The sequence below is a fragment of the Chaetodon trifascialis genome, chromosome 24, assembly GCF_039877785.1.
Source record: "Chaetodon trifascialis isolate fChaTrf1 chromosome 24, fChaTrf1.hap1, whole genome shotgun sequence".
NCBI lineage: Eukaryota > Metazoa > Chordata > Actinopteri > Chaetodontiformes > Chaetodontidae > Chaetodon > Chaetodon trifascialis.
The window spans coordinates 12532722-12560523 of NC_092079.1; the positions used below are offsets into that span (position 1 = coordinate 12532722).

The following is a 27802-nucleotide window of genomic DNA, read 5'->3' on the forward strand; positions in this document are numbered from 1 at the left end:
ATCAGCCATCCTGTGGACACCATGAATGTCATCTCATAGTCAGCCATCCAGGAAGAGATCACCTTTCACTTTTTTCTGACACTTCATGGATTAATTGATGCATTAATTGATGGCGAAAGTGACCATCAGTGGCAGCCCTGCACACTTTGAGTAGTTATGCACCAATGCTGCTCCGCTCCTGTGGCTCGTAAGGCCTTTTCCGTCCCACCTCGCCTCATGGACGCCCTGTCGGCCGAGTGCAACGCCCTTATTTTACAGCCTCCGCGCAGCTTCCTGTGTTTTCAGAGGAAGTTATTTCTCTGAATGGTACATTTCAGCAAGTCCCTTTGAAGCGAGTACAGTTAAAACAAGTTATGCTAATTATGCACAGTGCCTCACACATCAGAGAGCCCCGCAGTACAAAAAGTGAAGCGCACACACATGCGCGCGCACACGCGCCCTTGCCTGCCTTTGTGCTGCATTTTGTTAGGAGCTGAAACTGTAACAGAGACATGACGGCCTTTGAAGTCCTCCCGATCTGTGGCGTGTCATCCCCTCTCTCTGACATCCCACCTCGCCCTCCCATCCTGAGCCCCAACTTCTCTTCCCGTAGATATAATTGGATGAGTTATTAATCGAGCTTGTTGAGTCAGAGAGAATCAGTTGCTGGTAAACATCGGCGTGGTTTGAGAGTTGTGTGTAACGCAGCATAAAGGAGAAAAAAAAAACCCTCCAAAATACAGGATTTGCATAAATTTACCCACAGTAATTCCTCACTGAAAACTTTAAATGTCATCATTCTGAAACACGCTCTCCGATCAAAAACAGCTGAGCCGAGGCGCCTCCGTTGCTTAAAGATTAAAGGCGAGCGATTCTCCTCAGAGAGAGCGCCGACTGGATGGAGAAACGAGGGGCAGCTCAAACCGTTCCTGAAGCAGCAGGAGAGTGTGTGTGAGTGTGTGTGTTGTGTCTAAGAGCCGGATAAGGGGGAAGTGTGTTTTAACTGACCCCGCTGTGGGTACTCGCTGCAGCGGATACGGCTCAGGGACAGTTCAAAGCAGAGCAAAATCTCAGTGGGGAGTAAAACTTTATCAACACAGATCGAGTGTCTGAGCACTGTTACTACTGCTGATCACAGTTATTTTAGGTCCCTTCAACAGTACTTTTATTACCTTTTTTATTTCAAGGTACCTGCAAAGTTAGTATTGGGTAGACGGGCTGTGATATGTAACATTTCAGTATAATTACACAGTAATCAACCCATTAGCTCTCAGTAGATATAAACTGTGTATTTCCATTTCAATGTTAACTTAAAGTAGAGTGTGCATTCATTTTTCCGCCTGACAGTCGGTGGCTGCTGCATCGATTTTGATCTCTTTTCAGCAGTTCGTCATGATCTGAGAGCTCTGTTAAAGCGACAGGCCATGGGGGCTCCTCCTGACACCTGCTGCATATTAAGTAATGGTATTTTGGGTGGTGTGTTGCTGTCACTGTAGCACAATGAAAGTCAGCTTTGCATTCAAATTGTATTGTGTTGTATATATTGAAGTTTTTCTCCTTAAAGAGCCTTTTTTAGTGTATTTTTAGTGCATTGGTCCCCTGTGTTTACTCTCAGTACCGGCTGTAATCTAAAACAAAACTTCTGTCCCGCTCAGCTCCTCCTTTTGTCTTCTACCTTTTCCTGCCGCTCCTCTGTCTTCAGCACACTCAGGGCAGGTGGAGCAGGCGCATGACACCATGATCTCTGGGCCTCTTTTTAACTGGGGGAGTGGTTGATTTCTCCTCCCCTTCCCCTCATGCACATCGCATACTGTACGCACAAACGCACACACATATCCACACACACGCTCGCACAGCTGCACAGCTGTGAGAGTGGGAGGGGCCCTGCCCTGATGAGAGACAGAGCGCGAGCAAGGGAGAGGGAGAGGGAGGCTGGGCTATTGTGATTGAGCACAGAGGGGATCTCACTGGACGGTGGGCAAGGCTCCCTCGCCCTTCACACACTGAGGCGCCATGGCGGTGTGTGTGCAGTGAGTCTCACACCTGATCGAAGGCTACGCACAGGCAGGAGCGACCGACATGCAGGGCCGGGCCGGCAAAGCCCCCAAAAGGGAGATGGTGATAGAGTCTCCACAGCAGTACAAGAGCCTGGCTGAGATTGAGGCGGAGGTGGAGGCTGGGTCGCAGGTGGCAGCGGTGAGTGTGGACTGTGCCATCTTTCACATCCAACTTTTTCTAACATCCACCCTCAGTGTGGGAGTTGCCTGCTGAAAGGAGCCGATGCGATCTCATTGTTTAACCAAGTTTTCTATCGCTTAGATTTCCTTTCAAGAGGAGCTTTGAAGATAATTTAAAAGGGTTAGGCGGAAATGGGAAATAGCAGCTTCAGGGTCCACCTCTCCAGGGGGTTGCATGTTGGTCTTTTTTTAGGAAATGGAGTGCTGGTGGATCCCTTTGTTCATTAACTGTTTCTGTGCATCAGTCAGGGAGTGTGACAAGTTGGCTGTAAAGTTGGTGCAGTGAGGCAGACTCCACAGTTTAAGGACAGAGTGAAGAGCAGCATGTGCTGTGCTTCCTTTTTTTAGTTCTTTGATGTAGATTTATGATAATCACATGTCATTTTACTGCAGCGTTTCCACACATTTGCATTATGTTTGATCAGAACATGAAGATTATATGTCGTAAAGTCACTAGTTAGGTAAGAGTATGATTCAACCGCCGTCAGAGAGCAGAATCACATCTTCATCAACCTTAAAGTTAAATGTGATCCTCGCATCTCTCGAGTGCATTCATGTGAGATAATTACTGACAAGTCAGAGTTCACAGCTGCTTGTTGTTATCTTCTGTCTGAATGGCAATTATCCAGCTGGAAATCAGGACCGACGATTCGCTGCTTATCAGATGATCTTTTATATCCACAGAGCCGTGGAGGGATATTTTCATTGCGTCATCGGGAGAATTGGTTGGACGAATCAAAATGTAAATCTATGGTCAGAAGTCTGTTTAATTGGCCTCAGTTTGTTATGTGTTCACTGGACCCAGACCAAGAGGCTAATCCAAATAATCTGGATGGCAGCCACGCCTAGTGGTCACATCCAGACCTGGGAGGTGTGACAGTTTAGAAATGTGCAGAGATGTCTTCCAGTAATACAAGGTTTTTCTGTTTGTTAGCTAAAGCTGCAGTAAACGCAAAACGCAAAAGCAAACTGCACTCTGGATGCTCATTTTAGGGATTTTTGGGGTGGCGTTGTTGGTCGTCAGTTGGTCATTCACTCAGCTGCTTTGGTCCAGACTGAAATATCTCAGCAACTATTGGATGGATTGTACTAATTAGCAAATGTTAGCATGCTAGCACGCTAAACTAATGGTGGACATGGTGAACATACCTGCAAAACAATAGCAGAGTCATTGTGAGCATGTTAGCATGCTGACGTTCATTTAGCATAGAGTGCAAACTGCGGCTACAGAGCTGCTAGCTGGTTATAGGCAGTAAATCTTGTTTTTTTTTTTGATTAAGCTGCAATACAGGCAGCTTTGCACATGTGATGTAATTAATGGATTTTAAACAAACATTAGAGCTGAAAAAAAAGACCTAATTGAACGTGTGTGTCTGTAAACTGAATGTCTCAGAGCTACAATTTGAAGACATCATCTTCAGCTTTTGAGCGAAAAACAATATCCGTATTCTCATTTTCATTCACAAATCCGGCCTCTCTGATGCTTTAAGGCAAGGGAAATTGAAGGGAGGAAAGGATTAACATTTCTGAGTTCATCTGTCTCTTCATTCTCAAGTGCTGACTCACAACTTTCTGCACGGTGTCCTGATCTATGCCTGAAATTCACTCATGCAGAAGTGAAGTCTACAGGTACGGATTAGACCGGGTGTCTAATTTACGCCGTGAAGTGTTTTAAAACCGAAATGTGTCTTAGCTCTTAGCTTCCTTTGAATCCCAGTATGCATACACGTGTTTGTCATATGTCCAAACAGGAAGAATCCTGTTTGGACTGTATCTATCGGGCTTCAAGTGCCACTATTTACGCATCTAGTTCAGGTTTGAACGTGAGCTCATGGCACAGTGGCTGGTACAATGGCACACACAGACTCCCCCTTATTCATCCATCCATCCCTCGCCTCTGTCATCCAGCATCTCCTCTTCTGTTCACCCACATTCATCTGTGCCAGTTCCTGCTGCTGTAGCTGTCAGCCAGTCACTCTGTGAGGAGACAATAGCAACTTGTTGTCCAGACAGCGTGAATACCCCCAATATCCCTCCGTAACTCACCCCATAGCCCACACACTGACACCCTATCAGCTGTACACTCACTGCTCAGTAAAGATTCACTAAATGTTTATCGAGAAGCAAAGACACCAGGACAGAAGAAGAAGACGAGCAGGTTTTCTGCCTCGCCACATGCTGCCAGTTGTTGATGCTGTGCTCTAATCTGCTCTTTCAGGTAAAGCCGAAGATCATCGAGCCTCTGGACTATGAGAATGTGATCCTACAGAGGAAGACGCAGATCATCAGCGACGTGCTGCGCGACATGCTGCAGTTCCCCACCGACGACTTCCAGGTGAGACGTGGGTGGAGTTACTTATTGAGCCCTCTGGGTGTGTTGACGTCTCATCCTTGGTGGCTGTTTACGTGGAGGAAGTTATGCCACTCACAGTATCTTTGTCAGTTTGAGCGGAACAAAAATGCTTGAACCCGCGTTAAATGATGTTTTGGCCATTTGAAGCTCAGCAGAAATGAACTCAACCCAAAACTTATAAACTGACGACACGAAGGTGTTAGAAAACAGTATATCCAGAAGGTACAGAGCATTAATCTGAAGTCGTGTTTGTCTCTGTCTGATGAATTTACAGCTCCACTGTGTCCACCAGCTGCTGTTAAAGCAGCTCGATGCTGATGCGATTAAAATTAAAAAGATGCATAGATCCTATTATTATTATTATTATTATTGGTGGATTAATGGTGGAGCTGGTGCTGTACCATTTTAGCATTGCGCTCCCATAATATTATTAAGTGTAAATGTAAATGTAAATGTACTCAGTTACTTTCCACCAGTGGCAAACATTCGCCTTTTTCGCCGTCGCCATTGTTATTATTGCTCCCGATGAGAAAACCACCTGTTCTCAGCAGGTTGTTTGAAGTAATTCTGGGAACTGTGGAACGTCAGTAAGCGAGGCAGCAGTGGATGAGGCACGTCGAGATAAAGCCGTGCTTAATCACAGTGTAACTGCTGGAATGCTCTGAACACAGGGATGATATACTGTATGGCAGTGGATTCGTCTTCTGAGAAGAGGAAGGAGACTCGAGTGCTGGGAAAAGTTAAAGCAAGCTGCGCTCAGTGATGCAGCTGCACTGTGTGTTTGTTTAGTCAAACGCTTCATTAACGGCTGCAGCATCAGCGAGGCAGAGATTCATGAAGCAAGAGATGAGACAGACGTCTCCAAGAAAATAAGATGAGTTGGACAAGGGTCATGTGACCATCATTCCCATGGAAGCTGCTCAGAGTGGATGTGGGTGAATGTGGATGACTGGAGTCATGTGACAGTTTGGCTCAGTTAGATCAACTTGTTCAGTTAAAGGATCAAAACCCATGAACAGTATGAAAACAGCTGTGAGTTACTGTGTTTCAGTGCAGCCAAATCCACCATTCAGCTGTTTTCATTGGACAAAATCAACACAAAAGCCGGTTAATGTCAATCGTGCTTCCTGCTGTGTAAGTTGAAGTTCCTCTTCACTGCGCTTGGGTCTTTTTCGGAGATCAGCTCCTGCAGCAGGTTGGCTCGACTGGATGACGAGGACACGGCAAATGATGTGGTCAACCCATGTCTGAAATCTGACTTCTGCGTGTACTGTGTGTAATCGCTGGCTTGTGGCCTTATAAACATTTACACGCTGCGTAGATCTGCTGCTTGCATTCAAAGGGTCTGAAAGGCTGTGTCAACATTACATCACCGGCGTGCTGAGATGGATCTCGGCAGGGCCCACTCCCAGTTTGAGGGAGGAGAAAACAGGGACAGACTTGTGTTTGTCATTCCTCAAGTCTCAAACTTTAAAGTCTGGTGAGAATCAATATTTGCAGACTCAAACCAACAATGCATATCATAGCAACAAGTGTGTTTCAAAGCCTGATATATCTCACTCCTCCGCACCACGGAGCTCCACTGTTGTCCAAAAACTGTTAAAAGCACATCAGTGAGCAGCTCAATCCCACACACACCACCAATGTGGATTCATCCGCCGCTGAAAATAGTCCCCAACAAATGCACTATTTCCTCCAGTTTGAGCTGAAAAGTACAGTTTCAGGAAATCACTGAGGCCTTTATAGGACTCAAACTATGTTGCTGTGAGCAGAGTGCATGGTGGGAAATCGTCAACGTACAGTCTGCTTCCAAACTCTTTCACAATCAGGAGATGATGAGTGGTTTTCATTACAAGGCTGTCTGCAGAGCACAGCCATTAGTAACTGCCCCGGACTGTGTGTGTGTGTGTGTGTGTGTGTGTGTGTGTGTGTGTGTGTGTGTGTGTGTGTGTGTGTGTGTGTGTGTGTGTGTGTGTGACCCAGTCCGTCCATCTGTCTAACCTGCCATATGTTTTACATCACTGGGCTCGGAGAGAAGAAGGGGGAGCAGGCCAGACATATGGGTGTAGCATGTGCACGTGCTGCACAGACACACACGCGTATGGATACACACACACACACGCACACACATGCATGCAGGAGGGAGCCTCAGTGTGGAAAGAGGTAACAGGAGGTAAAGTGTTGAGTTATGGATCCACTTCCCCCACATGCAGATTCATGCAGAACAGGACAGATCCAGGATGTAGTTTTGCATGCATGCAGCCACACAGATGAAACACACGACAGTCACTTTCATCCTTCCAAGACCTCAGAAGACTCACTTCTCGCCTCCTCGTCTGCCCAGATATCTCCGTGCTGGAGAGTTTAATTCCTGCCCGGCATCACCCGATCTGCCCTGCAGTGTCACTGCCTGTGGGAACACGCTCCTCTGGCCCAGTGGAAGTCATCAAAGCTCTGGTTTAATGACTGTGAAAGGAATGCTGTTAATTGGTAGCCAGCAGTTCTTGCTATCGGTTGACTGACAGTGGTGTGTTTTGGTCAAAGGCTCTGTGAGTGGCTTGTCAAACGGAGAGGCAGTGTGTGTGTTTAGTGGTTCTTTTTTAGTGAGTTGGCAAAGAAAAAAAGAGAAATAGGCTTTAAAGCTCGTACGAGAGCCGCTGGAGTGTCTTTGAATTGTTGACGATGTGCTGAAGCTAGAGCCAGATGACAGGAAACAGCTAGCCTAGCCCTGTGCAAAGGTAAAACAAATACACACCAGCACCTCTAAAGCTCACTAATTAAGACATTTTATCTTGTTCGATAGACATTTTGCTTTCACATTTGGATTTGTATGGATTTAGCAAATGAGATACAGAGCCAGGCTAGCTGATTCCCCCTTCTTTCAGTCTTTATGCTAACCTAAGCTAGCAGTGTCTGGGCTTTACCCTCATGTTTAGTGAACAGATATGAGAGCGTTGTCATGTTATAACTCACAGTAAGAGAGTAAATCAGCATATTTTCCATTAATAAGGCCTTTTTTCTCTTTTGTCTGCTACAACAAAAGCATAAAAATTCATTTTTTTCCAAACAGCCCAAGCCTTTGGAGCCAAACCGCTGCATTGTCAGCCTGAATGACCAACATTTTCCTCGCTGCAGATGTTTTAAAGTTTCACTGGTGCCACTGATTTTCAATAGCCTGCTCATAAGAACTTAACTTGACCTGCATGCGTATTATACAAGACTGAATAAACTGAGCTCGGTTTGGGCTCCTGACACGTCTTTAATAGCCACTGCAAGAGTGAACTGGGCAAATGTGTGCAGCTTGAAGTGTAAGAATAGGAGATTTATGACAAAACTAGGTCATTGTGCCACCGTTTCCTACTCATCTTTGTGGGTTGAGTAGAAAAGCAGAACACTAAGTGGAAGCAGTGTTGTGCCCAACAGTCTTGAAGCCCCGGGGCGCCTTTCGCTCCTCGGCTATGGATCCTCACTCCTCGCTTTCTGGCTGTATCCATTTAATAAGGGGGAGGAATTAGGACTGGGATAATACAGGCTGCACACTATTGTTTTTTCTCCATTTGCTCTGTATATGACATTAGATTTTAGTGTGTTTTGAAAAGGATTTTGGGATATATTTGAGATGCTACATCTGATTCTAATAAGCCGAGGCTTTAGTTGTTATCCCAAAGTCTTAGCTTGCCCTGATCTAAAGGTGCAGCCCTGGTTGTGGTACGAGTTGACCATCTGAATGAAGGCACATGAATCAGAGAGGCAAGATAAGGCGAGCAACATCCCTCTGTTGAAGTGTCCTTGAGCATAGCGCTGATCTCCAGGAGCTCGGGAGGCTGGTTTATAGCTCACCTTGATCCCTGACCCTCCTTTGAAGGAGGGTACAAAGAGAACTGCAGGAAATGCTTATACTGTGTGAGTGAATTTGCCCTGTTGTATAAAAACAGCAGGAGGATGGATCTGTGTGCCAGCCTCTTCTATCAGTCCTGTTTTTCATGCCTGCTTTCCCCTTCCCTCCTCAGATCTCCACCCTGAGGCGCCAGGGCAGGACTCTGTTCTCCACCGTGCCAGAGACCGCTGAGAAAGAAGCTCACTCGCTGTTTGTCCAAGAGGTAAAACTAATACATACCTGGACATAAGCCTGCTTTGTCCATTCTTCATCCCTCGGTCTTGGCCCGAGCTTCAACCTCTCTGTCGTGACTGAGGCGCCGCGTTATCCTTTTGTTTGGAGCGCAGCCATGTTTTCTCTCCTTTCACCCAAAGGCAGGTGCTTCACTTCTGTCCAGATAATGCAACCAGCTCTTACGCCCTGAAGAGCCATCAGATACTGGAGCTCATAGGTGCAGACATGAATCCAGCCAAGGATTCACTCTGATTTGTTTACAGTGCGTGGATAAAGCAGATTTCAGAGAAAGTGTTTGTTGACCGCTCACAGGAGTTAGACACATAGGAAATCTATATGATCCACATCAGAAACTGTTGCCGTTAGCCTTTAAGTGAACTTCCACTCACGCTCTCCACCCTCACAATGCAGAGGATCGGCCACAGATGGAGTCCGCAGTTCACTGGTGGTTCACGTCATGTTGTTTCAGAGGAGCTGTGTGCTGGGGTTGGTTGGGGTGCAGCCTGATAGAGCCTGATAGGGGATAGTCCCCCATGGCTGCAGCCAGGAATTACATCATAACTACATCTGGAGCAGCTGTGCGACCTTATACCGACGGGTTCTTCTCGTTCTGAATTTATTTTTCCACGTCGTGGTGACCCTCTGCCACGGTCAGCATGTGTATTTTGTGAATTCGCAGAATAGATGAACACATATTGGAATATCTCCAACCAAGTGATGCTGCTGGTGTTTGTTTTCCATGCTCGTGTCAGATGTTTAGATTTCCTCTCTGCTCTCCGCAGGAAGAAATAAACAATTTTAACCCAACGTAGCTTCTCAGAAACATGTGGACTAACAGCTTTGGGAGCTCCAGCTGCAGTTTGTTGTAAGATGAAAAGGAGTGATGAATTCACCTCCTTCTGTAATATCGATCCTGTCTGAATGGATGTTGTGTCCTCATTTTAGACTTATTTTTTGATTTGTACCAGGATTATTTAGACAAAAAACACAGTACTATTCCACTGCCTGACAAATAGTCAGATAAATGTTCTCTCTCGCTAACTCACTTGGATATTTCACATTTTAGTGTTGGATCTGCTGAAGCTCCTTCGAGTCTTAAAGTCTTCCTTAAAAGCAACAAAATCCCCTCAAGTCCACTTTTCCTGGAAAAAAAAAACATTTTGGATGGAAATCAAATATTCCTGTACTCTTCTGCAGTTGTTTTAGAAACCTGAGGCCTTCTGCGTCTGGGTCACGCATGTAAGTACACACATTAATTTGCTCATGTTGAAATGACCTCTCACCCCCTCTTCGCTCTCTGTCTCTGCAGTGCATCAAAACCTACAAGTCCGACTGGCATGTGGTCAATTACAAGTACGAGGAGTATTCTGGAGACTTCCGCCAGCTCCCAAAGTGAGTGTGTTATTGAGTTATACTAAGCGCTGCTGTGAGGTGTACGTTTCCTGTGAGGTCCATCATCAGACTGAAAGCGTATGGTACAAAACTAAGCTGCGTTCAAGGTCACTGCCACCGATTCTGCTTCACATGTAGAGTAACAGCTGAGCTGAACTAGAATATTAAAAGTCATATCTGTCGAAAGAAGTTAGCATCAGAGTTTGCGTAGGAGCAAAATGTGCAGCTGAACCGAGACGTGATATAATTGGCTGACGTCATCAGGTTGAGTCTGTGTTATAACTGGAGGTAGGGAGTTTGGAAGGCCAGTGAAGAGCCTGTTTGTATGGTGCATCAGGATGAAGCAAAGGAGATGCCACTCTGGAGAGCAGACTCAGGCCACACAAGATTTATCTGTTATCTGAAGTGTTTTCAAACATCTATTCACTTTTACAGGAGAAAAGACCTCAAAGATGAAGACTAATTGGTTCGTTTGGCAACCAGTTAGTGTACTTAACCGCCAACTTCTGTTAAAGAGCAGCTCAAAGCTGCTTCAGTAAGCTTTTCTATTGGAGCCGTCTGTGACAGTGTGCTGTCCACTGTGGATGAAACGGTCCCAATCTGGGCTGGACCCTTACCACAGAGTGAGAGTCAGCCCCTCTCAGCTTAATGAGTGCAACGCCCCTTTAGATCCAGTAAATCTAACACATATACAGCTTCACCTCCACTGCTAACAGCCCAAAATGGCACATGAAACATTCAGCACACTGCTGCTGTTACAGTAATTCATTCTGAATACTAACTTTAACACATAAGCCCATTTGATTGATCCATAAAAGTATGTGCTGCTTTGCGTCCACCACGTCGTACACAGAGCTGGAAAAGCCCTCTGAGGGATATTATAAATCTTATTGTTGTTCAGTGACACTGCCCTTTGCTTCTAGACCACTGAACGCTTTAGCCTGATCTCTAGAAAGACGGAAATCTGTGTTTCAGAGGCTCCAAGCTCTTCCACAGCAACAATAGAAGGCTTCCTATGTTTTCCTGCTAAGGATAAGCAGAGCTATTCTGGGACTGCTGTTGATTGATCATCAAAACTACAGGGAAATCCCACAATGCCTCATGTGTCCTTGGCCAGGCCGGTCTCCTTAAGGACAGGAATGCAGTTTACAGATGTTGTGTGTCATGCTTAAACTAGACAAGCCCTGGCCTTGTCCTTGACACTGTTTATAGTAGTAGTTCCCCAGAGCGAGCGAGGTCTTGTAAAGGTCAAAGGGTAAACTGTCCGTCTGGGGTTTGAGCTGCACTTTGAGAGGCAGCTGCAGTGTTTGAGCCACATCCTGTAAAACTAGAAGCATGACTGAGACGCCTTGACTTTTAAAAAGTCATTTTGCACTTTACATTTGTACATTTCTTAACGCTACACAGTCAAGAATTTGGAGTCCACATATGAAGATGAAATAGCTAAAAGCAGTGGCTAATGGTTGAAGTAGTAAGCTAAATGTTGTGGTGCTGTCGATGAAGGGGTACTTGAGTTCGTCTGTGAGGGACTGCAGAAGCACGACAGACGGAGAAGGCTGGGAACAATGAGCTGAACTATTCTCTGGCCAACGAGCTGGAGCGTCTTCATAGTTTTGCAGACACGAGAGTGGTATTGATCATCTCATCTGGCTGTCAGCAAGAAAGAAAACAAGCATGTTCCTTGAGATGAGCGATCCCTTAAATCCTACTGTTGGACTCTGATGCCTCCCCAAAGTGTGCAGTAAGTCCTTGAGTGGTGATAAGCCCTTTAAAGAAATGATCTGTTCCCTCTGCTTTCAGTAAGGTGTTGAGACCTGAGAAACTGGCAGCTCACCTTTTTGAGGTGGATGAAGATGTGGAAAAAGATGAGGTAAGTCCACCAATCGCAAGCTGTCTTCCATCTTTGTTTAACCCTGAGGAACACCAAACCCTGGCAAGAGAGCACAAACATTATCTTTTAATTTATAGCACAACATAATATTCATTTATTCACTTTCACTCTTTTATCAGATGCTTTGGATGTTTTGTTTTATGCTGTAGGCCCCTGTCGTTTCCCAGAATAGCTGACATCCTCGTGACATTCGTAGCATTTTAAGGGCACACCCCCTCCCAATAATGAGCTCGCTTCAGGCATTGATTTAACTGAAGGCCGGTGACCTTTAATGGACACACCGTCATGGCTGGAATCTCCTGAGATTAAAGAAGCGCAGTCTTGATGTAAATGTTGAGCTCAATTAAGAGCTGAATGGACAGTCAGTGTTGCCACTGGCCTCCAGGACACTCAGCACATTTTTTAGCCCAAAGCAAAGTGTGTAAATATGTGTGGGAGTGTGTACTGCATGTGTTTTTTCAGAGACATAAATGTGTGGAATCCTCATCTGTGTTTGGTCTCATTGAGCGGCAGAATACGTGTATTAATGTGTGCTCTTTGCACCTCCTCCTGCAGGACACAGCCTCCCTCGGCTCTCAGAAAGGAGGAGTATCTAAACATGGCTGGCTGTACAAAGGCAACATGAACAGTGCAATCAGCGTTACCATGCGGGTGTGTACAAAAAGACAACACAGCCTTTCACAGCCCCTTCCAGTACTGTTAGCAGTGTTAGCATGTTCTATTTTTTTAACTTTACCCTTGAGCTTTCTCATGCCCCATCCCCACCCGTGTGGTATTTTTAGAGAGACAGAGGCCGTTTGGGATGTTAACTGTCCATGTTTTCATCCTCTAGTCCTTCAAGAGGAGGTACTTCCATCTGGCCCAGCTGGGAGATGGATCCTACAACCTCAACTTCTACAAGGATGAGAACACCTCCAAGGAACCCAAAGGAACCATCTTCCTGGACTCATGCATGGGGGTTGTTCAGGTAAAGGACTTTACACACCACAGTGAAGCCACAGTGTACAATATGGGTATTAAAGTGTCCATCTTTAAACGTAATTACCTTACAGTAATTAAAACCTGAAAGGACCAAAGTGTATGAAATCCAGAGTTTACGCTTGTCTTCTTTCAGAACAGCAAAGTGCGTCGGTTCGCCTTTGAGCTGAAGATGCAGGATAAGAGCACCTTCCTGTTGGCTGCAGACAGTGAGGCGGAGATGGAGGAGTGGATTGGCACCCTCAACAAGATCCTCCACAGCAGCTTTGAGCAGGCCATGCAGGAGAAGAGGAACGGAGAGCTGCATGATGGTGTGTTCTTTTCGTCTACATCAGCAGCTCAATTATTTTTGCATGTATTTATTTGTCCGCCTCGCAGCATTTGTGCCTTTTGATGCTTGCTTGCACCTGCGGCCTTCTTCAGTCCGTCTGTAGCCCAGGGAATAATTTCTATGGAGGACGTCTCCTCATGGAAACCCCTCATGCTTGATAAACAACCTTGTTATGAATGTTTTTCCTTACGTAATTCTCCACTCCATAGAAAAGCTGAGACCGGCACGTCATTGTGTCTTTATATAATTGCTAACGGAGCTGATGTTGATCTCTCCAACAGATGAGGAGCACGGAAAAACAGACCTCTCCTCCGGAAGTTTTCAAGACGGCTTTCAGGTAGCCTGTTTTTTTCCATCTGCAGTAACATTCCTACAATGCTTGGCACCTCTGTTCGACCGCTCAACCAGCCACACCGTTTGGGTTGGTCCACGTACTGTAGAGATGCTTTGGATGTCTGAAGGTGTCGACTTCCCTTGGACGCAGCCTGAACTGTTGGTGCTAACCAAGCACACATCTGGTATTGTGTGCATGGTCTCCAAATGTAGAGGACAGATGAGACGAACACCAGTGCTGAGCAGGAGTCCAGCAGTGGGACGTGGCAGTCTGAAAGCGCTTAAAGGCGCAGTCTGCGATTAGCTGTGTTTACCAAGGCGATCCTTCTGTTGCAGACGTTAACAGAGTCATATATTACTGTGTATAGCATCATTAGCATCATTGTTTTGAATTTCAGCCCAGTTCTTTGGTTCTCAGGAGCTGGTGAAGACCAAAACAGAGCTAAAAGAGAGTAAATCCTGCACTTGCATTCATCAGGAGGGCAGAAACGTCACTCTGGGTTAATGCCAGTGCTCCTCTCTATCTGCTGGATGTGTAAACAGTTTGCTAACATGTTAGCCATGACAGGTCTGAACATGATGATATGCTGTGTTTACGACTTAAATGCAAGAGAAGAGAAGAAGGGAGGGAGAAAATGGTTGCAGGCTTTGATTTTATGGATGGATGTGATTTTCCATTGTTTTGTACTCTGGCCGTGCTGATTATAAACGCTGTCCTTGGATTTAGTGTTCATTCCTCCTCACAGATTGATGCTGTGTATCCAACCAGGCCTCTGATATGGACTGCATGATCATTTCCATCCCACTTCCTTTTCAAATATTACTTTTTGGTGATGTTGAATCACTTCTTGGCTTGCTTTGAACAGACTGCCAGAGATATCGAGTCCAAAATGAGGAGCGAGGCTCGCCTGAAACTGTTCACCTTGGACCCTGACACACAGGTGATGTATATAACACCTGACTACAAAGCCCTGCACACTCTGTATGAGTGCTGTGCTAATTCTCCTCAGCACCACAGTCAGTTTTGCTCCTGTTTTTATCGATTTCATGACTAAATGTTTTTGTTGTGGCAGTTTAACTCTTTTGACAACATCTCCGGTTTCCACAGAAACTGGATTTCTCTGGCATTGAACCAGACGTGCGGCAGTTTGAGGAGAAGTTTGGGAAGAGAGTCCTGGTCAGCTGCCATGACCTGTCCTTCAACCTGCAGGGCTGCATTGCAGAGAACGAAGAGGGGCCAACAACTAATGTATGTTTCAGTGAAATACAGTAAAATATAGTTAAAGGTGCAAAGTCTGTTTTTATCAGCGCCAACATGGAGGGCACACACGTGTTTGCAAGTATGGAAACACGCTTCCAGCATATTCCAGGAAATGTCCTTTAGCAAACGACAACGAGGGCTAAATCAGTTAAGAAGATCACAGACAGTTCAGATGGCCCACTTGGCTGGCCCCCGTCAAAACTGGTGTTGTTGGCACGAGGAATGGCCGCTGCCATGGCAACCAGCCTGGGCCTCCCACCATGCCTTAGCACCAGTCTGAGGCTGGTTTCCTGCCGTCACTCTCCAAGGTCTCTGTCTCTGCAGAAGGAGAGCTCCTCCTACACTCAGCACTCAACTGGGAAACCACAGCTATTAGCTGTGCTATTCAGAGCACGCACACACACACATAAATGGGTTTGTGTAATGGAAACACATGGTGGAAAGGGTGAATGGGAAGATGAATTACATCAATGGTACATTTTGACTGAATGGAAAATGGGAAGTGCATTAGGAAGGATGGGTATCTCTTAAAATGTAAACTCTCTGTTTGTCTCTCGTTTTCCAACTTCCACCATGAAATATTTCCCCTCCTCTCCTCCTTCATCAAAGGTGGAGCCTTTCTATGTGGTCCTGTCCCTCTTCGACGTCCAGAACAGTAGAAAGATCTCGGCCGACTTCCACGTGGATCTCAACCACCCTCTGGTCCGACAGCTGACATCAGGCTCGGGCAGCGGACAGGACTTGCACATCAATGGCGGTGGCGATGGTCCCCTGGCTGGCCACAGGCAGGCCAGTGGGCTCCCAGCTGGGGCTCTCCAGTACCCCAGACAGGGGGTGTTCTCAGTCACATGCCCCCATCCAGAGATCTTCCTGGTGGCGAGGATTGAGAAGGTCCTGCAGGGAGGGATCACCCACTGCACCGAACCCTACATGAAGAGCTCAGACTCTGCTAAGGTACAGAGATTAGTCGAGGGGACGAGGACGTAAATTAAAAAGTGCTCAAGTCATCTCAAATGACTAATGAGTGAAATGAATCCCCCGGTTTCTCTTCTACCTGTAGATGGCTCAAAAGGTGCTGAAGAATGCCAAGACAGCCTGCAGCAGACTGGGACAGTACAGGATGCCATTCGCCTGGGCTGCAAGGTATTAAAAAGACCACTGGGTCTTTCTGCAGTCCACATTATGTCAAAGAAACCTAGCATTTCCCAAAATGTTTAACAAAACACCCACATTCAAAAAGGAAAAACAAACATCAGCAAAAAATCTAAAATAAAAATATCCACAAATGCTTGAAACCCAGTTTTGTTTACAGAGAAATGAAGGGGCTTCCATCAGCAGGATCATACAGTCTATTACTGAGGACTTCTTGCAGTTGAGGGAAAACTTTTCTCCTCTGAAAATCGAGGGGGTTTATTCTCTTGTGCCGTGACACCACACAGTGATTCAGATTTAGGATAGTGCCTATAGACTGAACGGAGGCTGTCAAAGGAAAGTCGCTCTGCTGGGAAGCGCAGATCTTTAAACCACTAGTGTAGAACTGAAATGTGCTCTTTCTCCAGCAGATCCAATGGTTTTTTTCTCCGTCTCTGCAGGCCTGTGTTCAAAGACGCATCAGGGGCTTTGGACAAAAGCGCTCGCTTCTCAGCTCTTTACAGACAGGACAGCAGCAAGCTGTCAGACGAGGACATGTTCAAGCTGCTTACTGACTTCAGAAAGTATGCTTTCTCCCCTCTCTTCAATATATCACTACAACTGGTGTCAATGCATTTTTCTAATTGGTATTTCTGTCTGTTTTTCCTCCAGACCAGAGAAAATGGCCAAACTCCCTGTGCTCTTAGGGAACCTAGATGTGACTATTGACAGTGTGGCTCCGGATGTAACCAGTAAACCCTCCAAATATTTACAAAACCACTTTTAATGGTCCGTTTATCGTCATCAGACTTTACATTTGAACCCTGTAACTCCTCTCGTGTCCCGTCTGCAGATTGTGTCACTTCCTCTTACATCCCTGTGAGGAACTTTGAGGGCAACGGGCCTGGCAGCGCTCTCCTGGAGGTGGAGGAGTTCGTACCCTGCATCGCTAAGTGTTCCCAACCATGCACCATCTATAAAAACCACCTCTACGTGTACCCGAAACATCTCAAATACGACGGACAGAAGTCCTTTGCTAAGGTACGAACACGTCGGCTGCGTGGAGAAACACAGGAGTCAATGCAGCAGCAGGAAACAGGGACCGTGGTTTCATGATCTGCACCATCAATATTTTAGCCTTTATTTGTCACATAAAGTGATTCCAGCACACATGACTTAACTTTTTGGAAAGCAAACCTTTTGTTTCTCTTCTCATCATCGTTTTGTGTTGCTCTTCAGCCGACAAGACAACTGGCAGCAGCCTCGGGCTCATGCAGCCGAGCAGCCGAGCTGGGTGGAATCACGCTCACGCACAGCAGCAGCTTCTGATTAATACATTAATGCAGTGATGTTTTTTTCACTGGGTCAGCTCCTTACAGAAAAGCAACCTGCCTTCTCTCTGCCATCTGTGTCTCTGCCCACTTTCACTTTAAATGAGAGCTGCCAGTCCTTTGCCTGAAATGTCTTCGCTGTCTTTACAGAACTGAAGGACATCTGAGATGGACGCAGAGAGACGCAGTAGAGAAATGTGTTTCCAGGGCCTTACACTTTTCTAATCTGCCTGTTTTAAACTTCTGTGTGCCCTCTTCAGGCGAGGAATATTGCTGTTTGCATTGAATTCAAGGATTCGGACGAGGATGAAGCCCCGCCGCTGAAGGTGTGTTCACTGTTCTCGTTTCATACTGCAGCATCTACAATGACACAAATCAAACCAACAGACTTGAGTCGCATGACTTTGACTTGAGTTGAAGGTTAAATGGTTAAAGTGATAAATCCTAAAAGCAGAGACTTTTTGGTCTTGACTTTGGTCTCGACTTCAGACAAGAAGTCGAGATCCAGTGGTGGTCCTGAGTAGGAACTTGGCTTTGAACTCGCTGACCTTGACTTGGGTCTTGACTTTGGACTTCATAGCCCAACCAACAAGCAGCCTTTTACACATTAAAACACGCTGTGATGACTGTGTTTCAGAACACACACTCACATCTCTCCCTCACGTTTGAGCATCTCCTTCTTTTTGACTCCGCTGCAGTGCATCTATGGTCGTCCAGGAGGTCCTCTGTTCACCAAACAGGCGCATGCAGCAGTCCTGCACCACCAGCAGAACCCTGAGTTCTATGATGAGGTATTTCCATGCTCGTACTGCTCATTATCAGATTGTAAGAGAGAGGCTCTATGACGTACGCTCAGCGTCAGAGGGTCTTCTTTGAAGGCAGAGTGGTTTGAAGTGAGAACGTACCCGTCGCCTCCTCTCATGTTGTTTTAGCACATCTCAGTCCTCACAGGAAATGCTTCCTCACTTTCATTTTCCTGAACAAAGCTCCCTCTGTATTAGGGAACCAACCCCGGGAATCTGTTTTTCTCACCTTCAGATAAAGATAGAGCTGCCGACTCAGCTGCATGAGAAGCATCACCTTCTCTTCACCTTCTATCACGTTAGCTGTGACAGCAACAGCAAGAAGAAAGACCTGGTGGAGACTCCAGGTGGGCTGCACCTCCAGTCACACCTTAAACCACCAGAGGGTGTTTTTAGGTTTCAACAAAACAGTGCATAATGTGGTTAAAAGCATGCATGCATGCATGAGATTTCACATTTTTAAGCCTCTTTATAAGCGTGTGGCTGTACCTGCTGTGCGCCGACAGTGGGTTCAGCCTGGCTGCCTCTGCTGAAGGATGGCAGAGTCATCATGAATGAACAGCAGCTGCCTGTGGCCGCCAATCTGCCCGCCGGGTACCTCGGCTCCCAGGATGGTATCAACAAGGTAGAAAAAGATGATTCTTCTTAACGTTTGATTATATTTTAAGACTTATGTGAGGGAGGGCTGTGAAACCAGAAATCTTCAAGGAATCTATTTCAGGTCTTCTTGCTGTCGTCACTGATTGTTTCACTATTCTGTTTAAGTAAACAGCCTGGGTGCTTCAATTGTTCTCTATGTCAAAGTATTTTCCTGGTTAGTGCATGAAGATCTTATTAGCTGTGATTGGATTGGGACCTTGTAGACGTCCAACAGCCTCACACATCAAACGCCTGTGAAATCTGATCAGCGCTGACATGTAATCCATTAAAACAGTAAACGTCATCTCGTCTGTTGAGATGTGACGCAGGGCTAATGGGTTTACCGTAAATGTAATTAAAGCTGCTGTATGTGCACAGAAGTGGCTCGTCAAATAAGCATTTGTGCACAATGTAAGGACTCATTTTCTCAAACTTAGTCCTTCATAAGAGCTCGAGTTAAAAAAGCCTCAGTCTATCTCTCTTATAGTGCACTGCAGCCATATAGCAAGACACCTTGTCTTGTTATTTTCTTTGATTTTTGATCAACACAGTGCAGTTTTTATCCAGTATCCAGTCCAGTAATTGTTGCCCACTTGTCATTGCAGCACTCCGGCTCAGAGATCAAATGGGTGGACGGAGGAAAACCCCTGTTCAAACTCTCAACTCATCTTGTTTCCACAGTTTACACTCAGGTTTGTGCGCATTATGTCCATTTAATTATGTCCGAAATGCCCTTCAAAGTGCAAACAGAAGTGAAATGCGTACTCTAACGTGTTTCCTTCAGGATCAGCACTTGCACAACTTCTTCCACCACTGTCAAAGCATGGAGATGTCAGAACAAGCTTCAGAGGGGGAGCTGGTGAAATACCTGAAGGTACTGCGCGCTTCATTCATTCAACGCCCCGTGGAAACTGCGACACACCCTTTTGTTCATGTCTCATCAAATGCAGGCTTGTAATCTCGCATTAAGGGGGACGTGGCAAATCTACTTTCATTCACACTGACGTCCTCTCCCCCCTCCTAGAGTCTCCATGCCATGGAGGGTCATGTGATGGTCAACTTTCTGCCCACCATCCTCAATCAGCTGTTCTGCGTCCTAACCAGAGCCACGCACGAGGATGTGGCTGTCAACGTGACCAGGCGAGCCACACACACACACACACACACACACACACACACACACACACACACACGCACGCACACACGCCTGGTTTCCAGCAGCAGAAAGCTTTGTGTTGCAGCAATATTTTTCTTCATCCATAGAAAATTATAATAGCAGCCCTTTCATCCGGTTCTCATTCCAAAGCGTATTCCCAGCTTTCTCTTTAATGGCCTGAATCCTTTTCCTCATTAGACACTCACCTATGGCACGCACATCCATGTGTGTGTTCTGTATCTCAGCTGGGTGTGTGACTCGTCTTTGAAGCTCTGCAGGCAGTGTGTAAATGAGGCGTCGGTGCCTTAGAATGAAGAAATGTAGTTCCCGTCGTAGCCTCACTTCCTCCTCTCTTATTCTTTTCTGTTTTTTCCATTATCTGTTTCTCTTCAGGGTGATGGTTCACATTGTAGCACAGTGCCATGAAGAAGGCCTCGAACATTACTTGAGATCTTATGTCAAGGTGCGGTCTTCAGTCACTATATTCACACTGACCTTATGCAGACACTATATTCACATGTTCCTGGATGAATTGAATCGCTAAAAGACTTTATTTCCTCCCTCTCCACTCTCAGTTTGTGTTTAAGCCGGAGCCTTATTCCTCCACCAATGTAAAGACAGTTCACGAGGAGCTGGCGAAGTCCATGACCGCCATTCTCAAACCATCCACAGACTTCCTGACGAGCAACAAGCTCCTGAAGGTAGCGTGCGTTTATGATTCTTATGTACATTCATTATAGCTGTTTCTCACATGTCGTAGCTGTCCGTGCATTGACTGTATGTTTGTGTTGCAGCACTCGTGGTACTTCTTTGAAGCCCTGGTGAAATCAATGGCTCATTATCTCATAGAGTGCGGGAAGGTCAAGGTAGGTCCTGCTTCAGTCTTCTTTTCTTCAACCTCTTTCCTCCAAGCCTGAATCCTCTCCCTCTTGTCTGTTTGGCTCCAGCTCTCCAGAAACCAGCGTTTCTCTGCGTCGTTCTACCACGCAGTGGAGACTCTGGTCAATATGCTGATGCCACACATCACCCAGAAATACAAGGACAACCTGGACGCGGCTCGCAATGCCAACCACAGCCTGGCAGTTTTCATCAAGGTTGGCACTCCTCCCAATGCCTGCAATGTCCTTTAATACGGAGAGGAGTGAGAAAAGTTGCCCCTTGGTTGAGGGGAAACAGAGGGCTCATTCTCTGTGCACACTGCTCATGTTTAATGATTAAAATAATGATCCAGTAATGTGTGTTCACTCACCTCTTCACCCAGCGCTGCTTCACCTTCATGGACAGAGGCTTTGTGTTCAAGCAGATCAACAACTACATGAACTGCTTTGTGCCTGGAGACCCCAAGGTGACAAGGCCCCCCTGCTCCCACCTTTAATGATTTTATCACATGAACTTAAAGCTCACTTATGAAATCTGTTGTGTTCCTTTCAGACTTTGTATGAGTTCAAGTTTGAGTTCCTGCGGGTGGTTTGCAACCATGAGCACTATGTCCCTCTTAATCTGCCCATGCCCTTCGGAAAAGGCAGAATTCAAAGGTTCCAAGGTAAAAGACACACACTCAACACGACTTCCATCTCAGTGGAGTGCAGTTTATTTTCCGCTCGCTCTCTGCAGCCTGTTATTTCTGCTGATTGATGCCTGCCACAGATCTTCAGCTGGACTACTCTCTGACTGACGACTTCTGTCGGAACCACTTCCTGGTGGGGCTGCTGATGAGGGAGGTGGGTGGGGCTCTTCAGGAGTTCCGAGAGATCCGTCAGATCGCCATCCAGGTGCTCAAGGGGCTGATGATAAAACACACGTTTGACGACCGCTATGCGGCCAAAGTGAGTGGCACAGCTCTCGACCGCCACCTTTACTGTACTTTGACGCAGGGACTGCTAAATCAATTTAGCTAAATAAACCTGAATTCATTCAGAGTTTGATTTATTTTTCTGACTGTGTGACTCATGAACACCTACTGTGTCATTCCAGAGCCAGCAGGCCAGGCTCGCCACCCTCTACCTCCCTCTGTTTGGTCTGCTCCAGGAGAACGTCTACAGGCTCGACATCAAGGAATCAGCCCTCCTCAGCAACCACAATGTAAGCCTGACACCTAGTGGTGGAAAAGCGAATAGCAGCTTGTGGCTCTAATTCCAAACATGAATATTCAAAACATGAATTCCTGGGTTAATGTCATCTTAACATGTCATTCTGTTGAATTTCTGTTGATTATTTCAAGGCAGTGTTGATGTTTTCTCTGAAGCTGAAAGCTTTTAGTGTGACTGTTTCTTTCTGTCCCAGAATACCAGGGAGGACTCTCTGGCGCCCAACTCCATGGTGACTCCACAGAAACCTGGGAGCTGCATAGAAAACGCCCTCCACAAAGATGTGTTCGGGGTCATCTCTGGAACAGGTAAGTCCTCACTCCACTGATACGTGCATATTCAGAGCTAACGCAGCTGCTCTTGTAAATCTTCACAATGAGCTGAATTCTGAACACGCTCATCTGCATGTTAATGTGCACACTGCAGGTTTATCCCATCTTCTGACAGGTTTGTATTTTCCGCTCCCTGTCCCTGCAGCCTCCCCTCACAACTCCACGCCCAACGTCAGCTCAGTTCACCACGCCGACTCCAGAGGCTCGCTGGTCTCCACCGACTCTGGAAACAGCCTGCTGGACAAGAGCAGCGACAAGACCAACTCCCTGGAGAAGGTGCAATATGAATGAATCCCTCCATGTTTAGATCTCATTCCTATGCTTTAACAGCTTCTAGCTTCTATATATCTAATCTTGCTGAATATCAGTGTTGCTGCTGCAGTAACCTTATTTCCCCGCGCGTATCATCAATTCATCTTAAACACACTGGAGCTGGAACAGTAAAGCCAGAGTTCACCGAACCAGTTTATGACCAGTGTTAACCAACGTTAGGACACCCAGACCAGGTCGAACTAGCTTTGTGACACTTTGAGACCCAAAATAATGAGGAAATAAAGCCAATGTCAACAAAGCATAAGGGTTAAGGTTGATATTATGCGCAGCACTCTCATATATTTAATCTTAATTTCACATTATCTGCACTCTTCGACATCCACGCCCTCCTCCCACCCCCTTCTCCAGAGCTCCCACACTCCCTCTCTTTGCTCTCTAACTTCCCACCAAAAGGAGAGATTTACCAGGAGACATTCGGTTAATGTGCCCCCCCTCCCCCTGGACCCCGAGGAGCGAGTCCCACGTCCGAACCACGCGACCAAGCGGGTCACCATGGACTTCTCCCTCCTCACTGTGCCCCCGCCTGACCTGCAGGACAGTGACAGTGAAAGTGACAAAGGCCAGAGGGGGAATGGAAATCACGAGGAAAACCTCCCAATACAAGTATTCTGTTTGACCTCTGTGAGCCCCCCACCACAGATTCTTGCTTACAATTGTACAGAGTCCAGCGAATTTGGGATTTTTAATGATTGGGTGAACAGATGCATTCGGTGCTTTCTGTGTCAGACCAAAACATACAGGATCTGTACAATGCATCCTCCCAAAGTTCCTCCCAGCGTTCTTCCTCTGCGTGTCCCACGTCAGGGAGTGTGTGTGCTTTCACCAGAGTGGAGCTTGAGCTGACCTCGTCGCCTTTCTCGCTCATTTCCTCAGATGCTGTAATGTAACTGTAAACGTGCCTCTTCAAACCTGCCGCTGATGCTGCTATCTCAAAGCGCAGAGCTGCTGCTTGTCACGCTCTTCTCTTCTCCCCCTTCAAGGAAAACACTTGACATTTCTCGTCTGTGAAGTTTGGCTTGTTTGAGTGATGTCCTTTATCTCTTTGAAGACTCGGTTCCTCTGCAGCCCTGCCGCCTGATAGCTGAATCTCTGTGTCTGTGGTTTGTTTTCCGCCTCTGCAGAACCAGTGTGCGTCGGCTCTGGGCAGCACCGTGCTGCGCTGTGACAAACTGGACCGGGACGAGATCAAAAACCTGCTCATGTGCTTTCTGCACATCCTCAAGAGCATGTCAGAGGGTAGGACGGCCTGTCTGAGTGACTGTGCTTTTGATACGAGCAGCCGGCCAAGAGTAATGTCTTCTCATGATTTTCTCACTGTTTCATCACTTCAGAGGCCCTGTTTGCATACTGGAACAAAGCAGCTCCCTCAGAATTAATGGACTTCTTCACATTAATAGAGTAAGTACAGAACTAATGCTGAATGTCCAAAGTTTTTCAGGAAAATAAAATGACAAATAGCTGCCATTTTAGTGTGACTCAGCCTTAAAACTATAATAATCAGAAATCAGGAAGCTGGCAGTCCTGGATTTATTGATAGTGGTCCCGTGCTTTCTGTTCACTTGATGGAGTGCATATTAGCTGGGAGAAGAAACCGCATTGATGGAGCATGTTATTATCTATTGGCCGATTTCTGACCGTCCTTTGAGCTTCCTGTTTTCAGAAAGCCTCATGTGAATGCACGTCTTTGAGTCCGGTAATGATCTCTGGCTGAGCTTCACTTCCTGTTTGTCCTGCAGAGTCTGCCTCCACCAGTTCAGATACATGGGCAAGAGATTCATCGTCAGGTACGGTGTGCAAGAAAATGGACGGTGTCACGTTTCTCATTTGGATTTCTGAACTGATTCTTGATTGAAGCTAATGGTGTTCATAAAATGACTCACACACTAATTGAGTCTTTTAACCCCTCGCCTCTGCTTTGTTCTCTCTTCTCTAACACTGCTGGGAAGTTGTTTTGTGGTTAATGTCGTGGCCCCAGGCCCCTCCCGCATGGGTAAGAGATCGCTGCTTTTGGTCTCTCTTTGCTTAATTAAGTGCACGATGCTGCCATTAAAGCCACGTTACGTTCAAGCCATTCATTTATCGGGCGTGCTTCTCATCAGACGTGTGTTCATCTCATCCTTTCGTGCCTCCTTATCTGTGTATCGACTATCTTATCTATGTGACTGCAGGTTATCTGACGTTCAAACTCACCAGTGTTTCTCTTCTCCCAGCAGGAGCCAGGAGGGGCCAGGGCCTGTAGCTCCCGACAGGAAGTCTCTGACTCTGCCCGTGTCTCGTAACAGGGCGGGGATCCTGCACGCCCGCCTGCAGCAGCTGGGAACTCTGGAGAACGCTCACACCTTCAACAACAGTACGCACTGCGTCCCAGTCCTGATGCTTACAGGACAAACGTCTCACAGCTTCTTCTCAGAGTCATAGCTCAGTCAGACTGTAAAAAGTGGACGCATCTCAGTTTTAGACATGCCAGCTAAAAGTATGTCTTTGTCTTTGGCTGCCCTCCATTGTCGGAGTAATATCCTTCCAAACAGGCAGAAATATGATGACTCTGCAAATATCTGTTTAGTCGCTGGTGCTGATCAACAACCTAATGAAGCAGACAATCTGCTGTTTTGGTGAAAATCATACTCTAGCAGTGACCTTGTGTCTTCCTCTGTGCAGTGTACTCTCATACGGAGGCAGACGTGAGCAGCCAGTGCCTGCTGGAGGCCAACGTGTCCACGGAGGTGTGTCTGACTGTGCTGGACACACTCAGCATCTTCATCATGGGATTCAAGGTATCAGCCGCGACACTGCTGACACAGTCAGCGACAGTTCATGTCATTTGTGCATATTAATCATATTTTGGTCTCCCCAGACTCAGCTGAATTCAGATCTTGGTCACAACCCCCTGATGAAGAAGGTCTTCCAGGTCCACCTGTGCTTCCTGCAGATCCCTCAGTCTGAGGCCGCCCTCAAACAGGTCTTCACCTCCCTCAGGACCTTCATCTACAAGGTGAAGGATTGGTGGAGGGCCGGGGAAAGCAGAGCGTCTGTTTTAGGATCTCTTTCTCGATGGCTCCATTTGTCATGCGTTACCTTCTGTCCTCCAGTTCCCCTGCACCTTCTTTGATGGCCGGGCCGACATGTGTGCCTCTCTGTGCTATGAAATCCTCAAGTGCTGTAACTCCAAGCTGAGCTCAATCCGCAGCGACGCCGCCCATCTTCTCTACTTCCTCATGAAAAGCAACTTTGACTACACCGGACGCAAGTCTTTCGTACGAACTCACCTGCAGGTACGTGTGTCCACTGGCTGTTGACGTTTGCGCGTGGCCTGCCTGATGTGTCTGAGCATGCTTTCGTCTTCCTCTCTCTTCACTCAGGTGGTCATCGCTGTCAGTCAGCTGATTGCTGATGTCATCGGCATCGGAGGTACCCGTTTCCAGCAGTCGCTCTCCATCATTAATAACTGTGCCAACAGTGACAAGAACATCAAGGTGAGGGGAGAGTGAGGGAGGTGGACATGGAGTCAAAGCGATCTCCTTTTAACATCATGCAAAAGTGCATTTTATGTATGGATATCTTTAGTTATGGTGCCCTCCTGTGCTCGTTTTTTTTAAATCAGGTAAATTCAATCATATTTTGGACGAGCAAAAAGAGGCATTGAAGCTTTACTTGTTGCTCTCATACCACTGCAGCACACAGCATTTCCGTCAGACGTCAAGGACCTGACCAAGCGCATCAGGACAGTGCTGATGGCCACAGAGCAGATGAAGGAGCACGAGAACGACCCGGAGATGCTGGTGGACCTCCAGTACAGCTTGGCCAAGTCGTACACCAGCACACCTGAGTTACGAAAGACCTGGCTGGACAGCATGGCTCGCATCCACAACAAGAACGGGGATCTCTCAGAGGTTGTTTTTGGTTCAGTTTTCAGTTTCAGTGTAGTTGCCACAGATTTGCATTACTTTGGAATTCAGTGGCGTTTCTTGGCTAACACGTCTGTCTGCCTCACCTGCAGGCCGCCATGTGTTATGTCCATGTTGCTGCCCTGGTAGCTGAGTACCTGTGGAGGAAAGGTGAGTCGGGGATATAGGAGTGGTGACGGTATGCTTCCTTTCACTGAATGGCTGTAAATAACTGATAACGTTTGAACTCCATTCATACATTTTTTTAGTCCCAACTGACAGAGGTCATATACAGTAGTGAGTAACCAGTTAATTCAGTAGAAAGGAGATTAACCGAAATAAGTGTTAAACAAACTCAATAAATGGGTTTGATTCACTCCTTGTGTACTGGAGAGAGATTATAGACGGTAATAAAACACACATGAACACCATTAATCCATATTCCTCCTCATTTTTAATGGCAGTAAATCAGCGCTCCACCAGCCAGCACCAGCACCAACACGGAGGACAATAAATAAGACGGAGTTTTTTTTCTTTTTTCACTCATTTGCTTTTTGCACTGCTTCACAGGAGAAATAAAGTGAGCGCACATTTTGCCTCCCCCCCACACACACACACACACATACACACACACACAGGAACACACACTTTCATCCTCCACCTGAGCACTCGTTCAAGGGTCACGCGTTTGTTCCCGTGTTTAAAACACTCCAACTGTGCATTCTCCAGATAAGAGCCCCTCTCTTGTTTCTTCACATATCAAACTGGAGCCCGCCTCCAGGCTTTGGATCTGGGGATCTGTTGTACAGAGTGACAGGGTTTTGAATAAAGTCAGCAGTTCATTGTCAGGTCAGAGTGTTTGTGAGGGGGCTGAACTTCCCTCAGAGCTCCTTTTCCTGTATAGAATAAAGAATAAATGGCACATGAAGCTTCCTACCTGCCCTTAAATTTGTTTTCTGTTCAGTGTTTTTAAGGGAGCATAGCGGTTTACAAAATCATCTTTTTTCTCTAAATTGCCTTCTGAATGAGAGAGAATTCCACATTACATCACCCTTTTTGGTCCTTATGAGTTCCCTTAATTTGAATTATCTGCCAGGAAAATTGGTGCTAGCTTAACTAGCGGGGCTAGCTGTAGCTACTGTACATATTAGCCCTGTATGGCTAGCGTAGCATCTTAGCCTTGACAGTGTCGAATATCATATGTCAAAATGTCATTTTTATTTATCTGTTTAATGAATGA

The 27802-nt window shown here is 46.4% G+C and overlaps 1 protein-coding gene across 13 annotated transcripts in view; it reads left to right on the forward strand.

Moving 5' to 3' along the window:
• Positions 1–27802, forward strand: part of dock9b (dedicator of cytokinesis 9b) — a 44747-nt gene that overhangs the window by 10528 nt on the left and 6417 nt on the right. For 2 of the 13 annotated variants that reach the window (XM_070993900.1, XM_070993895.1), the window contains exons 2-43: positions 4435–4551; positions 8580–8669; positions 9990–10072; positions 11873–11942; positions 12519–12614; positions 12796–12930; positions 13078–13252; positions 13554–13609; positions 14472–14546; positions 14714–14854; positions 15476–15820; positions 15927–16009; positions 16459–16581; positions 16670–16749; positions 16851–17038; positions 17589–17654; positions 18027–18119; positions 18367–18478; positions 18638–18756; positions 19376–19462; positions 19555–19644; positions 19795–19910; positions 20320–20389; positions 20502–20627; positions 20721–20792; positions 20874–21020; positions 21188–21271; positions 21358–21469; positions 21574–21752; positions 21901–22008; positions 22210–22321; positions 22491–22621; positions 23800–23914; positions 24010–24076; positions 24415–24462; positions 24889–25028; positions 25337–25452; positions 25533–25670; positions 25768–25950; positions 26038–26150; positions 26349–26568; positions 26676–26733. In XM_070993900.1, coding sequence (XP_070850001.1) covers positions 4435–4551; positions 8580–8669; positions 9990–10072; positions 11873–11942; positions 12519–12614; positions 12796–12930; positions 13078–13252; positions 13554–13609; positions 14472–14546; positions 14714–14854; positions 15476–15820; positions 15927–16009; positions 16459–16581; positions 16670–16749; positions 16851–17038; positions 17589–17654; positions 18027–18119; positions 18367–18478; positions 18638–18756; positions 19376–19462; positions 19555–19644; positions 19795–19910; positions 20320–20389; positions 20502–20627; positions 20721–20792; positions 20874–21020; positions 21188–21271; positions 21358–21469; positions 21574–21752; positions 21901–22008; positions 22210–22321; positions 22491–22621; positions 23800–23914; positions 24010–24076; positions 24415–24462; positions 24889–25028; positions 25337–25452; positions 25533–25670; positions 25768–25950; positions 26038–26150; positions 26349–26568; positions 26676–26733 — 4879 coding nt within the window. Of the gene's footprint in view, positions 1–1731; positions 2176–4434; positions 4552–8579; positions 8670–9989; positions 10073–11872; positions 11943–12518; positions 12615–12795; positions 12931–13077; positions 13253–13553; positions 13610–14471; positions 14547–14713; positions 14855–15475; positions 15821–15926; positions 16010–16458; positions 16582–16669; positions 16750–16850; positions 17039–17588; positions 17655–18026; positions 18120–18366; positions 18479–18637; positions 18757–19375; positions 19463–19554; positions 19645–19794; positions 19911–20319; positions 20390–20501; positions 20628–20720; positions 20793–20873; positions 21021–21187; positions 21272–21357; positions 21470–21573; positions 21753–21900; positions 22009–22209; positions 22322–22490; positions 22622–23799; positions 23915–24009; positions 24077–24414; positions 24669–24888; positions 25029–25336; positions 25453–25532; positions 25671–25767; positions 25951–26037; positions 26152–26348; positions 26569–26675; positions 26734–27802 lie in introns of those variants that run through there. The other 11 variants (XM_070993902.1, XM_070993896.1, XM_070993905.1 and 8 more) reach the window with 9 other exon arrangements.